We start from the raw sequence: 14044 nt of genomic DNA on the forward strand, positions 1-14044 counted from the left end.
CCTTAACTCCTGTGTGTGTGTGTGCCTGATTCCTTAATTCGCCTAACATCTGAATACAATGGGGCTTTGCATATCTTTATAAAACTTGTCACAATGTGTTAAATGTTTAAACATTTTCCCTGATGAAAGATCAGTCCATTGCCAATACAAAGCACAAGCCCAAGTACTGGGATGAGACAGAAACAGAAACACTCTGAGAGACATTTATTTCCCCAAATAAACCACACAAATAGAGCATAAAACAGCCACGAGAGATTGTTTTGTTTCATTAATGGAGTGGGATTAAATTAAAAGCAAAGAGTTCTGAATGTTCTGCCTCTATACAGATTCAAACCCTTATTTAGTCAGATGCTTGCTTTTTAAAATTGAGTTAAAAATCCTATATGAACAAATATATAAATAAGCAATGATGCCTCGTATCATATGTATTATCATGTATTTACAATAATTATTATGACAAGTGGATACATTCATTTAAATAAAAAGTAAAAAAGGAGAGTTAGATTTTTACCAGAGACAGAGGGGAAGACAGGGACATAGGTCAGAAAAACAATGTCCGCCAGAGTGACATTTTGAGGTCAACTCACCCAGAATGTGGAGCCACAGAATTCATCAAGAGCGGCCGACATGTTCCCTCTTGTTCCCCTCTGACAGGGGAGAATCCTAGGTGATGCTCCTGACGTCCAAGCTGTCCACTAGTCCTGCCTGAGCGTGGTCCTTGTGAAGACTGACGCAAGCCGTGATTCAGCGAGATTGCAAGCCATAAAAAACTCTAAAGAATGCAAACACGCACTGGTGAAAACTTCACACACGTCCTTCAATGGTTGTCTGTGAGTGTCTGAGTTAATGCTTAATCTCGTTTGAGTTTTGCGAGGCAATCCTGTGGCAAACTCCCTCGGCTGGTAACGGGAGTGCAGTGTTAAACACATCCAGGCCCTCTTCAATATAAACAAATGGACACAGAAGGCGGTCTCTCTCCAAACCACGAGACCAAGAAGGGAACTTCCTCTGCCCCGCAGAGAAGAGTAACTTGGTGTGTCATCCACTGATGTGCACTTTTCATAACTGAGCAGTTTAAAGTCCACTGATTGTGAGCATGTGTGTGTGTGCCTGTGTCTCTGTGTGGGTGAGGAAGGGGGGGGCCGAAAAGGGGGGCTATGGTGAAAGTACTTCCACTCCCTTCCTGTCGAAAAAGGAGGGGTGGGGTATGGACGGAGTGGTGGGGTGGGTGGGTGCAGGGGGGCAGGAAAAGGGAAAAAAAGGGGGAAGAGGGCTGTGCTCAATTAAGCCAAGCAGAATAACATTCTCAGCCTTCCGCTGTGTGCCTGCAAAGCAACTTCTTTAGCATGTAAGACATGTTCAGTGGTATCAGGAAAAAAAAGATAAAAAAGCATAAAAGACAAGAGAAAGAATCAGGGCAGTTGAATGCAGTTCCGCTAAATTAGGCCATCCAAAATCCACCATTGTCACGCCTGTAGAACTGCTTCAACTCTGACATACTCAGGTTTGCTTAGTCACTCTGTGCTGCCTGCATGGTTATCTGACAGGACACAAGGGGCACACTCCCCTGGCCATGAATCCTGAAAAGCCTGTGAAATAACGACTAATAACAATAAATAATGTGATAAGAGTGAAAGCCCAATAGACGCAGCCTTCTATGATAAGGTGTCCAAATGACAGTTAGCACTCCTTCCCAGGTCCCGAAAGGGACTTGACCCTTGCATGACAAAACCAATCTGTATCGTTTTTCATCATATCAATGCAACTCAGCAGTCAGAACCTGACTGTTCAAACCAAATTCTTGAATTTCCAGGGAACACAAATATACTCTCATCACACACTGCTAGCTGATAGTAAAGATACACAAGATGGTTATATAATATTTATATAAATATGCTAGTGACGTCGTTATATAAAACAGTCCTTTGATCATTAAAAGGAGCGTTAAGTGTTGTCCAACCTCACATGATCTTGTGGTGTTGGGTATGCACAAAGGGCAGTCCCATGGTCACCACTCATCCGCACGTGGTCTCCACAGTCATAAATACACACCCATTTAACCAACCCTGCTGTCAAGGCATATCTGACTCCTCATAACCTCCCCTCAGAGCCATCCCGTCCATAATTGCAGTGTTATCATACGGAACAGTAGCTGTATTGAGTTCTATTCATTTGGGAATTGACAATAGTGGTTATAATACACATATTAAGCAAGTTAATTGAAAATGGAAAAATATCAAAAAATACTTTATTGCAAAGATGACTGCCTCCATTCAAAGCGAAAACAAACAAACAAACAAACATTTTCTCTCATCTGATAAAGACTGATGTTTTGAAAATCGTTCCCATGACATAACCCCCAACCCCACTTGCAATGTTTGCAGTTAATCATTACATCACACTTGTTGATAAAGACAATGATAAGGAAAGCTATTGGGGACACAAGGACACAGCAGTCTCACAAGAATCACCGTTGCTTGGCACATTAGAGCCACCAGAATTTGTAAATGGAACACATTAAAAACCTGCTGCTGTGCCAATTAGCCCTGAGGGCCATTAGCACAATATCAGTAGGGAGTGGCTAACAGACTATCCACTGATAAAAACAAATAGGTACAGAGTTGAGCGACGAGGTAATCAAGAAATATCCCCTGGCCCACACCTCTAATACCACTGTGAATCACCAGTGTAGTACTGTAGATGGGGGCTTTCCGTGGACGAGCTTGTGAGTGAAAGGTAACTCAATGACACAGCTGGATTCAGGCGTCGTGTCCATGCCCCACACTTCAGCAGCGGTTCCCCAAACTCAGCATGAGCTAAGCAAACAAATCTAAATCATTCCAAATGAGGGAAAAGAAAAAAAGCCTCCAAAAACAAACATTTTACTTCTTACATCAAAGCTCAGGAAAGGATAGAGGACTAAAGTGACAGCACAGGGCACAGACTCACTGAGGCCAAAGGTTCCGATTTATTAAATAGATACTGATCTTGGGGAAGATGCGTTACTGACATTTATTTCACTCGTGTAATATTCTATTCAGAGTCTATCTCTCTGTGATATACGAGCTACCTGACTTGTCAAGGTAGTTTTAGATCATCTATAATTTCTACCAGGTCATGATAAAATATGTATACCATCTTGTAGAACATGGTCAAATCGTGTGAAAGTAGAGGAATCGCCTCTAATGCGCATGTCATGTCTAGCTCGGACATGGGTTTTTATACAACCTCACCATCCTGTAAACATTATTTTCCCGATATTGATTTTTAAACATGTCTTCTGCCATATCTACCCATATCAGGGTTTCACAGGTATTTCAAGTTTTATTGGTGTGCTTTTTCATCCCCCTAAGACATCATCTCACTGTTGATTTGCATGACACTCCTTCTCCATCCTCGTTCTCCTTAAGGACAGAACCCGCTTCCAGAGGGTGCAGGGGGGACCGGCCCGCAGCACCCTAAAGAGTGTTCTTAGCGATGGCATTCAGTGTGCGGACTTTGGTCACATCAGCCACTTTTATGGAATACTCCGGCACAGATAGAGCAGCTCCCATGTTCACACTGGAATTCCTGCGCAATGAAGCAGACCCGAGAACAAGTATTAGTTTAGAATTCTAAGGACATCATTCATATGTATGGGGAATATGGTGTAGAAATCATCCATCCCGCTACCTTTTCTTATGCCTCACCTGAACTTCATGGCTGATTCCTTACCAGACCTAGCAGAGGAGTGGAATTCCTGAGCTCCAGAACCTTCTAGAATCCTTTGCAGATTACGCTCAGTAATGCCTCCTCCTGTGGCACACAAAATGATTCAGTCCTTTATAGGGGTATAGGGTTAGATCAGCTCTCCAAACCATGTTCAATTATGTGTCTGTGGGTGTGTGTGTGTGTGTGTGTATGTGTGTTAGTGTGTTTGTGTCTGGAATCACCAATTAACAGAGAATAATGCTTTTATTCACCATAGTAGCATTACTTTCATCAGAAATCATAGTCTATCCATGTCTTTAGCAATTACAATGCCGTAGCCTTACTTTCATTAGATATTATCATCCTTTTCAAACTTTATATTCATCAAAGAAGTGTCAGCCTATGCCTTCAACATAAGCTTTCTTACAAATGTACACTGCAGCAGTCTCTAAAAATCCCTTTTTACATTTACATTTACATTTAGTCATTTAGCAGACGCTTTTATCCAAAGCGACTTACATATGTGCGACTTACAATGTATACACATTTTACATTTACACTGATGGCACACTGCACATCAGGAGCAATTAGGGGTTCAGTGTCTTGCTCAAGGACGCTTCGACAGGGAATCGAACTAGCAACCTTCTGATTACTAAACGACTTCTTTACCTCCTGTACCACTGCCGCCTCTTCCAGAGCTTTCCAGAGAGAAAAAGTCATTAAGATGGGTTCAACTCAGGGCTCAAAAGCATCCGCACATGATTATTATTGTATTTGTGAACTTCGAAATCGATTTTTCATCATTTTGTACATTTAAGAATTGTTTGTTTAAAAAAAAAAATCATTGTATTGATTTTTTTCTTTCACCCCAAACTAACAGCAAAGACCTCAAAAGGGTTCAAATCTGGTCACTGTGCTGGCCAGTCCATGAAAGACTTCCTGTTGAAATGCTTCAAAGGCATCCTGTTTCTTCGCCCCACTGGTTTTGCATAGCTCATACGCATGCTTTAAACTGCTGTTCTGCTGCATGGTAAGGCCTGCTCCAATAAAGCACAGCCACAGGTGACTGCAAGACCTTTAGAGGTAACCTTTTTGCTTCATTACTCCTGGAACCCTGTATAAATCCTTCACTGACAGTAGTCTGCAGACATCAAGCACCCCCTCAACATTTTCTATTTTCTCTTGCATCTCACATGCATTCTACCTCTTGATCCCATCAGCTCTCATCTGTCCATAACATTATTTTCTATTCACACACAGTCCAGTGAGTTTACCGGCTTTGTTGACCAAAATACATTTTAGGTTTGGGAACAAAATTTGATGAATTTATGTTAAAATTTATGTTAGCATATAAACACCAATAAATATTTTGCCTTGCGTATCTAGTGTCTTCACTATACAGTATATCTATTTTATCTGTGAAAAACATGTTTGGGTGATTCCAAAATTTCTGGGTGATTCCAAACATTTGAACACTTACACACACATTTAATTTACAAGGTGAACTCACCGGGCATGATGACTATTCTTCCTTTGGCCTGTTGACAAATAGAAGAGGTGAATCTAATATAACCTTTCGCCATTCAGAGGAGCGCTTTGAAACAGAATAAATGCATACTAAAAAAAATGCCTTTGAAATTCTTAAAGCTCTCCGACTGAAAGCTCTATTTTTATCTTCCTTGAAAATGTCCAGGGATTCAGTCTGAGAGGGCTGGCATCAGGCATCAGACACTTTTGATTAGCCTTGCTGATTACCACCATAGCAGAGGTATGAGGTTTGAGGTATTAGTACGATTGTGACAGTTCATCACTGGGTTCAAGAATCATAGGTGAATGTGCAAATGCCGGGGCAAACTCTTACCTGTTCCACTAGCCTCTTGATGAGAGGAAGACCCTCCAGCACAGAGCTGTCCAGGCCGCTAGTCAGCACTCGTTCGAAGCCTAGCGAGATTAGCGTTTCCAAGGCAACGACAGGATCATGGACCATGTCGAAGGCTGTAATGGATGGCAGATGGGAGGAGGGCCGTTAATACCTCTTACACACATGCTCCCCCAGGCACAAAGGTGATGTACAAAGGACAGGTGTGATGTGTTCACAGTTCTGAGTTTAGCAACGGGGGTGAGAGATGATGTTTATATCGTGTGTGAAGTAACAGATGAATTGGTGTCGCTCAGACTCCTCCCTTTTACCTCTGTGAAATGTGGCAGGCAGAGGACGGCTGGCCGCTGTTGAAAGAAATCAAAGAGGCCAATGACAACCACAAAAGAAGATTACAAATGAAAGAAACAACCACAAAATAGGGAGTTAGAGAGTGGCATTCCAAAGAATGTAAAAGTTGTATCTTCTGCATTAACTGTCTGAAGCTTGAGTAGGGGCTCGAAAGCTATGAAATGAACAACGTTACATTACAAGCGTAGCTTGGGGCACAGATGTAGCATAAGTTGATCAAACCCAGATCAACACTTTTACATTAAAATCCCACATTTTTCCACCTCCAGTCATCTACTGGGATAGGGGCCAGAGGAAGATGTGCCAATTCCAATCAGGACAGACGCCAAGGTTCCAACCACCATAGCAGGCTGTAGTGCAGGAGTTTACCTAACAACTCCATGCAGAGCTCCGCATCGACCCTCCCATCCTCAGTCAGGGCTCCAAGCACCAGTCCATCCGCCCCGTGGTTCTTCATCATCTCAATATCCTTCCTCATCACCTCGACCTCACGGTCTGAATACAGGAAGTCTCCTCCACGGGGTCGGATCATAGCGTAAACAGGGATACGGACATACTGCTTCACCACCTGCAACAGTCCTGTAGGGATAGGCAACTCATGTAACACAATTATGTATTTAGGTTCAATACTTCAACCTTCCTTACCACAGCTTGCTGTGAAGTGCATTCAAAGCAATTTCCATAATTAATGTATGGACTTCTATAAACTACCTTCCATGTTCTTCAAAGGAAAAGGGAACTGAATCCCACACTTACAAAATGCTTACATGTTAGTTGGGGAGTTGACTTATGTCATTTGGGGTGTAATAGCTGATGTAATGTTCAGAAACAATGTACTCACCAACACTAGGTGTTATTCCTCCCTCTAGTAGACTGGAGCAAAGTTCAATGCGACCCGCTCCTTTATTTGGCAATAGCAAGAACAAACATATATATATATATATAAACATATAAAGTATAGTTGTGTAAATAGCTATGCATGATTTCCACCAAATCTGAATGTTGACTGACTTAGCTGTTTTTCTAGAATGTACTCATTTGTCAGATACTGAGTAATAAACCCCTGACATTCTGAAGATTTGACGGCCTAACACACGAGAGAAAAAAGTTAATACTCAGGCTGACATTACCTCCTCTTTCAGCATTAATGGCTGACTCCACACAGTCTACACACACTTCCATGAGGAAGCCGTCTGACATCCTAAAAATGAGAGGGTGACCGTCAGCAGTGCAACAACCATATGGTGCATAACATAGGTATCAAAACTCACTAAAGACTAAGCATACCATATTCGAATCTACACGTCTCGCAAGGTGTCACTACATTCATCTGTTGGTTAGCGTACTGAGCAGTTTTAACAGTTACAAGTGAGTTGTGGCAAGTCAATATTTTATCAAGATTTATTTCAGTTCAGAATGTACTGTTCTGTCGATAGCATGCAGCCAATGTAATTAAATGCATGTAGCGGGATACAATGGTGATTACTTGCAAAGTAAACAAATGTTAGCTAACTAGCTAACCAAACAAATGTCGAGCAACATTAATGGGACCATCACATTGCTTAAGCAAAGTTATGGCGTGCTGGTTCGTTGTAAAAACATTTAAAGTCATTATTTTTGGAGGGAATACATTATTTTCAAATAAATGTTTCAACATTAAAAGGCAAAACGCCATTTGAAGCGTTTACCCTTTCTCAACATAAAAGTTTACCTGCTAGCGGCAATGTGCGCCCGCGACGTCACCTTTAACCCCACTAGGCGCGTTTGTTTGGCTTTCAGTATAAAAAAGTGCAAATTTTTAGATATATATCACTTAATATTCGGTAAAAAAAATTACATATTGGCTAGGTTTATACCAGTCTATTATTTCTGTTGAACCCAGGTAAGATATCTTAAAAAATTAGGTGGTAAATAAAAAGTAAAATATGTCCGCAATATATTTTCTGTAGGGATATTTTTGCTAACCGATAATTACAGTTGCAGAGGTCTACAGAGCTGGAAACAGTAGTGATAAGGTCGATAATATGTAACACAAGTAGAGGTCGAAGAAGATTCCATATCACGTGACAACAACATCAGTGAACGTCACACGTCACACATTTTAGTCAGCATTTTTCCTCAATTCAGTTTTCATGCAATCAAGGTCAATTCAAAATATCGCTTTTAAATGTTATTCATGTAATAATATTTTAAAGCACGTAGTAATTTCTCGTTTTTTTCTCTTTTTCTCTGTCCATCGTACGTCACAGGGTCAAAGTTGACATCTTGGTTAAGTAAGGTAGCTAGACAGCTATCATGGTTGCTTGAGTGGTAACTGTTAGGACACCATCCTCAAAATTATCTGGAAACCAGGAAATGATGCTGCTCCCATCGTTAAGGTTCGTGGTATCGTGTGGCTGTCGTAACGCCGGACGAGGATTTAATCAAAGCCAGGTACGCTAACAATCCTCCATCAAAGATTATGCCGGGGTAGCTAGCATCTAAGGCTAACTAGTTGGGTGGCATACTACCAGTAGCGTTGCATGTGCCTCATGAACACAAACGAAGCAATTGCCTAAACATCTTGTTAGCCAGGACGTTAGATGTGTGGTTTTGTGTAATGACATTGTGTTATACTGCTTCATGGAAACAATGTACCAGTTGTCCAAGTTAATAAAGATAACAGTAGACTTCAAAGTTCATATTTATTAGACAAGTTAGTGAGCAAATAACGTCAAGAGAATATAACGATACAGTGGGAAATATGTAATTTTTGGCATAACTAACGTTAATTGTGTTGTAGGTATTGCTGGTCATATCCTGAACTATTACATATGTAACCTGCCTTGCAATGTTATGAAAAGTGCTGTTACGTGACGTCCTGTCACGTAAGCAATGGAGATGATGAAGATTTGAGCATCTCATCAAGTTTTCCTCTGGTCTCTCTGTTTCCCTCCAGCGGACACATTTACGACAATGGGTGCCGAAGAGAGGGCAAACCACATCGACAATAACTGCCGAAGCAGGCGCCGTTCATGCAGCCTCTGTAACCGTACCTAACGCTGCCACAAATCGCATTGTTGGAAAATGGCTGGTTGGTTGCAGTGGATTGGTATTGGGGGCGGTCGTCTTAGGTGGGGTAACCAGGTGAGTTGTCAGCCATGTGTTGCCTTTTATTACTTTTAAACCCATCGCAATACTCAATACTTACTGGTTAAATGGTCCAGCGCATTTTGATTTATCTGTGTATGAGGTTTTGGTTCAAACTGTTAATAGTATGTTCACCAATACGTTTCTCACATACACAAATGATATACTAATTGCTTGCGTTAAGGTCTTTTTTTTTTTTGTCTGCAAAAACAGATTGACAGAATCCGGCCTCTCGATGGTGGACTGGCATTTAGTGAAAGAGATGAAGCCTCCACAATCTCAGGCAGAATGGGAAGCAGAGTTTTCCAAATACCAACAATTCCCAGAGTTTAAAATGTAAGTCTCCTCGCCTCTGGAAAGTAATGTCAGCATGACGATGCTACAAATATGACTAAAACCATTTCTTCAGTAGTGGCTAATAAGTGTCAGATTTGATCATTGCACTGATTATTGTTTACGTAGAGTTGTTTTGATGTTAAAACAGACCTCCAAGCAAGCTTCCGTTGTTTGCTATAAGCATAGCATGAGGCCTAAGTAAGGTATGTTATCTCTCACAGAATGAACCATGACATGACTCTCACCGAGTTCAAGTTCATTTTCTACATGGAGTGGGGCCACCGCATGTGGGGCCGTCTGGTCGGCTTGGCATACATCCTCCCCACCGCCTACTTCTGGAGGAAGGGCTACTTCAACCGCTCCATGAAGGGACGAGTGCTGGGCCTGTGTGGCTTTGTCTTCTTCCAGGTATGTGAGCAACGCCCCGGCTAACAGAATGAGTTGCATCAGTAGTGTTTCCAATGTGTCCCCCCATGTATTATGTTGCCTCAGAGCTCAGTGTGTGTGCCACTGTGGAGAAAGCGTCATCTAGCCGAATACAACATGACATATTTTTGTGATTTCTATATGCTTAGTTACAAAGCTGAAAAGTAATCTGCCTAAAATGACAATTATTCACTGTGTATTGATGACCAGTGGTATAGTTATTGCAACATATAACATTATATTGTTTTTATATTTAATAATATAAAATAAAGTACATTTCAGTAGTATATCTAGATTTCAGAAATGTTTTAGCATCTGGTGGTTAAACTTTGTGTATAGCGTTTGGAAAATGTTCACTTACTGTAACACAGTTTTAAAGAGGTTTCCCAGATGTTTGATCTACATCTAGGATGTCTTGGTCTGATACAAAGGTCATAAATAATATTCAGTAGTTAAGAGAAACCAGCTTTGTTGACAGGGGGCTGTAGGTGAAACTGAGTGTATTATGTCAAAATGACAAGTCAGTTTTTCTGAAATGTACGGTGGGTGTGTCTGCAGGGCCTCCTGGGCTGGTACATGGTGAAGAGTGGGCTGGAGGAGAAGCCGGAGTCGCATGACATTCCCCGCGTGAGCCAGTACCGACTGGCCTCCCACCTGGGCTCCGCCCTGCTGCTCTACTGCGCCAGTCTGTGGACGGGCCTCACGCTCATGCGCTCCCCCGACCAGGTGAGGCTAATGCGCTCCCCCGATCAGATGAGGCTCGGCTGGGCAGGGCTTTGCCCCCGCAGGGGTGTGGGCGGTCATGAAGCTGATGCTTTTATGTTGTCAGGCAGGATGAGCAGGGTTGTATATTTATGCCTTTATTGTTTTAACTGGGTGAAAGTATTGTGTGATAAGATAAAGAGTCAGTGGCAGTTAATAGCCCTATCAAACGGTTTTTTTTAAAGATTTATTTTTGGGCTTTTTGCCTTTAATCAGATAGGATAGTGAAGGTTTGACAGGAAGTGAGCTGGAGAGAGGAGGTGGGGAGTGGGGTCGGGATATGACTGCGGGTCGGAATCGAACCCGGGTCCCCGTGGGCGTTCAAGCCTGTTCATGGTCGAGGCTGCTGCTTGCGCCACAGCGCCCCCTAGTCCAAGCAAACTCTTAACTTTAAATCGTTTAATTTCATTTAGGTATGTCAACTTCATTTTAGATTTGTCAGTGGGCAAAATTGTAGTCTACTAATTGTGTTATTGGTCTTCAGGCAGCACTGGTTATTATAATTCCTAAGGAAGAGAGGATTTGGGTTATGAAGGAATAATAATGTTATAATAATGTGTTTGCATTATTCTATGATCAAATTGTCATAATTTATAAGCATTTAAGAGATGATTTCAGTTATAGTCACAGACTGCACGGCTTTCAAAATCAGACTTCGGTAAAGAGGAACTTATTAGTGTATGGCGCAGTCCCTGTCCGTCATACCAGCAAGATCGTCAGTGAAAATGTCCTGAATAAATGATCACCAGAAAAGAGTGGGAACCCTGTATCCGTATGTCAATAGATTTGTTATCATGAACACAAATCAATCATAATGCTTTAAAACTCTATCTAATCTTTATTCCTATCTATTTTGTATCTCTTTTTGAGAAGTTGACTTTCGTTGACTGCTTCTCTTTCAATGCTTTGTAGCTTCTGGAAACAAGGCGTCTCACACAACTCCGCCGATTCGCCAAGGGCACAGGGGGATTGGTCTTCCTCACAGCTTTGTCAGGTATCGGATTTACTAGGCAAGCAGATAACTCTTTCAATGACATAAAGTTGATCATTCAAGAACATCTCAATGACTGTTGTTGGGGGGTCTATTCCAACAGGGGCCTTTGTTGCTGGCCTGGATGCTGGTCTTGTGTACAACTCCTTCCCAAAGATGGGAGAGCGCTGGATCCCTGATGACCTGCTGGCATTCTCCCCCAGCATCAAAAACGTCTTTGAGAATCCTACTACAGTTCAGTTTGACCACAGGATACTGGTAAGTAGTATCATAATAATCAGAAATGTCCCATAAAAAGGATATTTTAAATTGGCAATTATAGGAAATTATTGACTGTGATTTAATTAGTTGTTGTCACGCTGTGGGATATTTTAAAGTATTATTAGAACCCCATATAAAATGGGATTGACCATTACATTCACTGTTGGCCTGTCAAAATTGTGAGTATTTGTACTGTCAAATACCTTTTTTCCCCACTGAGTGATCCATGTCAGACTGTGCCAGAGTATCACCTTACTCATCTCAAGTCAGATATGACAATCATGTCTTACACAATAAGTTATCCTAACTGTTTAAGAGAATGGCAAATGGTTTGAAGGTGCCGAGTCATGTACAGGTCAGGTACGGAGGTCTTAAGTGCTATGGAACATACTGCCTATAGACATCAGGGAAGCCAGCTCGCTTAACATCTTTAAAAGAAAACTAAAAACGTACCTCTTCACATTAGCCTTTAACTAGCTATATATTTAACTAACTGCAGTTTTATTTTCTATCTTATGCTATGCATTTTATGTATTCAATTTTATAATTTGAATTATAATTATTATTTCATTTTTTTTGCACTATATCTGAGTCTATTTTTATGTGCATGTAATTTCTTTGTAAATATTATGTATTTGCTGTAAAGCACTTTGAGCTGCATTCTTTTGCATGAAAGGTGCTATATAAATAAAGTATTATTATTATTATTATTATTAAGCTAGGGGACATGTGTTTATGTTGGCTCTGTAGGTACGGAGGTCTTTAGCTAGGGGACATTTGTTTATGTGTTTCAACGTGTAACCTGATGATGCTTTGCACTGTTTGCCTTCAGGCCGTCAGCTCACTGGCTGCCATAACGGGCCTCTACTTCTACTCCAGACGAGTTCACCTGCCCCGCCGGGCAAAGATTGCCATTAGCTGCCTCACTGCCATGGCCTACACACAAGTATGTCCTTTAACTGTGAAATAGCTGTTTTCCCAGATGTTTTCATTTAACTGCATATAGGGTAGAAAAAGCATTTTGGGGGATTGCACAGAAATCTGTCATAACCTTATGTGGTGCGTAGGCTTGTGGGTTATGTGAAGTCGGCGCTCATTGTTAGCGCTGCCTCACAAATAGGAATTGAAAAGAGAATTGAAATCAAACAATGTGCTGTTGTCTCCCCAGGTGGCACTGGGCATCAGCACGCTGTTGCTCTACGTGCCCACCCCGCTGGCCGCCACCCATCAGTCGGGGTCCGTGGCGCTGCTCTCCCTCGCCATCTGGGTGCTTGCCGAATTACGGAAGGTCGCCAAGTAAGCTCTCCCAAGCTCACGTGAGGTCCGCGTTGCTATTTTCCTGCAGCTAGACCCCAGCTGGTTGAGGAGAGACTGTAAATGTACCCCCCTGCTCGTGGAAATGGCCTTCTCTTTCTTTCACACCGGATGGATCTGACGCGGGCGGCCTTTCATGCCCCACAGCTTTGCAATTCATTTCAGCATTCATTTTCTGAGAATCGTTTTCCCTTCGCAAGCGCACCCTCTCTCAGCCCCAGCATACCTGGCCTCGCCTCGTACTCCAGGCAGGCATATGACACTTGAGTTCTGATTGTGTTCTGGCTCTCTTGCGGATGACTCATGCTTTTGATGGAAGTTCTTGAGGATCTATGCATACGACATGCATTTCATGTCTCCACCATGCTGAACTATCAAGAGAAATGAGAAATGGTGGATGGTTTTGAGTTTGACCATGGCTTGCCTTTCCACTATTGCACTGCCTCACCGTTGTATAGAGTTTCAATTATGTAGAGAATGAGGAGGATTTCAGGGCAATACGTAATTAATATGTATATTTAAATTACTGAGCGTTGCTGTTTTGAATTTTACTGTCAGTAAATGTATTAACAAATGTTGCAAGATGACTATTGGTGAAAATGTCTGTGTCTGTGTCTGTGCACTTATCTACACATACGTTTGTTTCTGAATACTATTGAGTTCTAAGAAAAGTGCTCAGGATTGGATTTCAAGTAAAATATTGCACTATTTACAGAACAATCTTTCAGATCACACTTCTTAAATGAATGGCCTCACTTTTTGTATTCCCAAAAGAGTGTGTGTGTGTGTGTGTGTGTGTGTGTGTGTGTGTGTGTGTGTGTGTGTGTGTGTGTGTGTGTGTGTGTGTGTGTGTGTGTGTGTGTGTGTGTGTGTGTGTGTGTGTGTGTGTGTGTGTGTGTGTGTGG

The 14044-nt window shown here is 41.8% G+C and overlaps 3 protein-coding genes across 4 annotated transcripts in view; 1 reads left to right on the forward strand and 2 right to left on the reverse strand.

The window, feature by feature from the left end:
* LOC105900829 (ATP-binding cassette, sub-family C (CFTR/MRP), member 2) overlaps window positions 1-1163 on the reverse strand; it is a 30286-nt gene extending 29123 nt beyond the window's left edge. For both annotated transcript variants that reach the window (XR_004165045.2, XM_012828203.3), the window contains exon 1: window positions 588-1163. Coding sequence is in view for 1 of the 2 variants with exons in the window: in XM_012828203.3 (XP_012683657.2) it covers window positions 588-629 (42 nt within the window). In the remaining variant the exon portion in view is untranslated. The remainder of the gene's footprint in view (window positions 1-587) is intronic.
* A 1364-nt stretch (window positions 1164-2527) lies between these two features.
* On the reverse strand, window positions 2528-7978 carry LOC105900824 (cutC copper transporter homolog (E. coli)). The gene is made up of 9 exons (XM_012828198.2): window positions 7632-7978; window positions 7051-7121; window positions 6762-6821; window positions 6290-6499; window positions 5881-5916; window positions 5552-5685; window positions 5201-5228; window positions 3690-3795; window positions 2528-3570 (listed from the first exon to the last, which is right to left on the reverse strand). Exons 2-9 carry the CDS (start codon window positions 7118-7120, stop codon window positions 3459-3461), a joined length of 756 nt encoding a protein of 251 aa, XP_012683652.1. The 5' UTR covers window position 7121; window positions 7632-7978; the 3' UTR covers window positions 2528-3458.
* Window positions 7979-8173: 195 nt separating this feature from the next.
* On the forward strand, window positions 8174-13856 carry LOC105900835 (cytochrome c oxidase assembly protein COX15 homolog). The gene is made up of 9 exons (XM_031579588.2): window positions 8174-8353; window positions 8859-9046; window positions 9263-9385; window positions 9607-9793; window positions 10370-10537; window positions 11486-11567; window positions 11668-11822; window positions 12658-12771; window positions 12994-13856. Exons 1-9 carry the CDS (start codon window positions 8276-8278, stop codon window positions 13123-13125), a joined length of 1227 nt encoding a protein of 408 aa, XP_031435448.1. The 5' UTR covers window positions 8174-8275; the 3' UTR covers window positions 13126-13856.
* The last annotated feature ends 188 nt before the right edge of the window (window positions 13857-14044 follow it).

Source organism: Clupea harengus, chromosome 13 (assembly GCF_900700415.2).
Source record: "Clupea harengus chromosome 13, Ch_v2.0.2, whole genome shotgun sequence".
Lineage (NCBI taxonomy): Eukaryota > Metazoa > Chordata > Actinopteri > Clupeiformes > Clupeidae > Clupea > Clupea harengus.

Bases quoted from the DNA above. Each gene is read 5' to 3' on its own strand.
- LOC105900824 (XM_012828198.2), bottom strand. From the start codon at position 7,120: ATGTCAGACGGCTTCCTCATGGAAGTGTGTGTAGACTGTGTGGAGTCA. The intron at 6,500-6,761 runs GTGAGTACATTG...CTATCCCTACAG, and splicing joins AGGAATAACACCTAGTGTTG to GACTGTTGCAGGTGGTGAAG. The intron at 5,917-6,289 runs GTAAACTCCTGC...TTCTTTCAACAG, and splicing joins GCTCTGCATGGAGTTGTTAG to CGGCCAGCCGTCCTCTGCCT.
- LOC105900835 (XM_031579588.2), top strand. From the start codon at position 8,276: ATGATGCTGCTCCCATCGTTAAGGTTCGTGGTATCGTGTGGCTGTCGT. The intron at 8,354-8,858 runs GTACGCTAACAA...GTTTCCCTCCAG, and splicing joins GAGGATTTAATCAAAGCCAG to CGGACACATTTACGACAATG. The intron at 12,772-12,993 runs GTATGTCCTTTA...TTGTCTCCCCAG, and splicing joins CTGCCATGGCCTACACACAA to GTGGCACTGGGCATCAGCAC.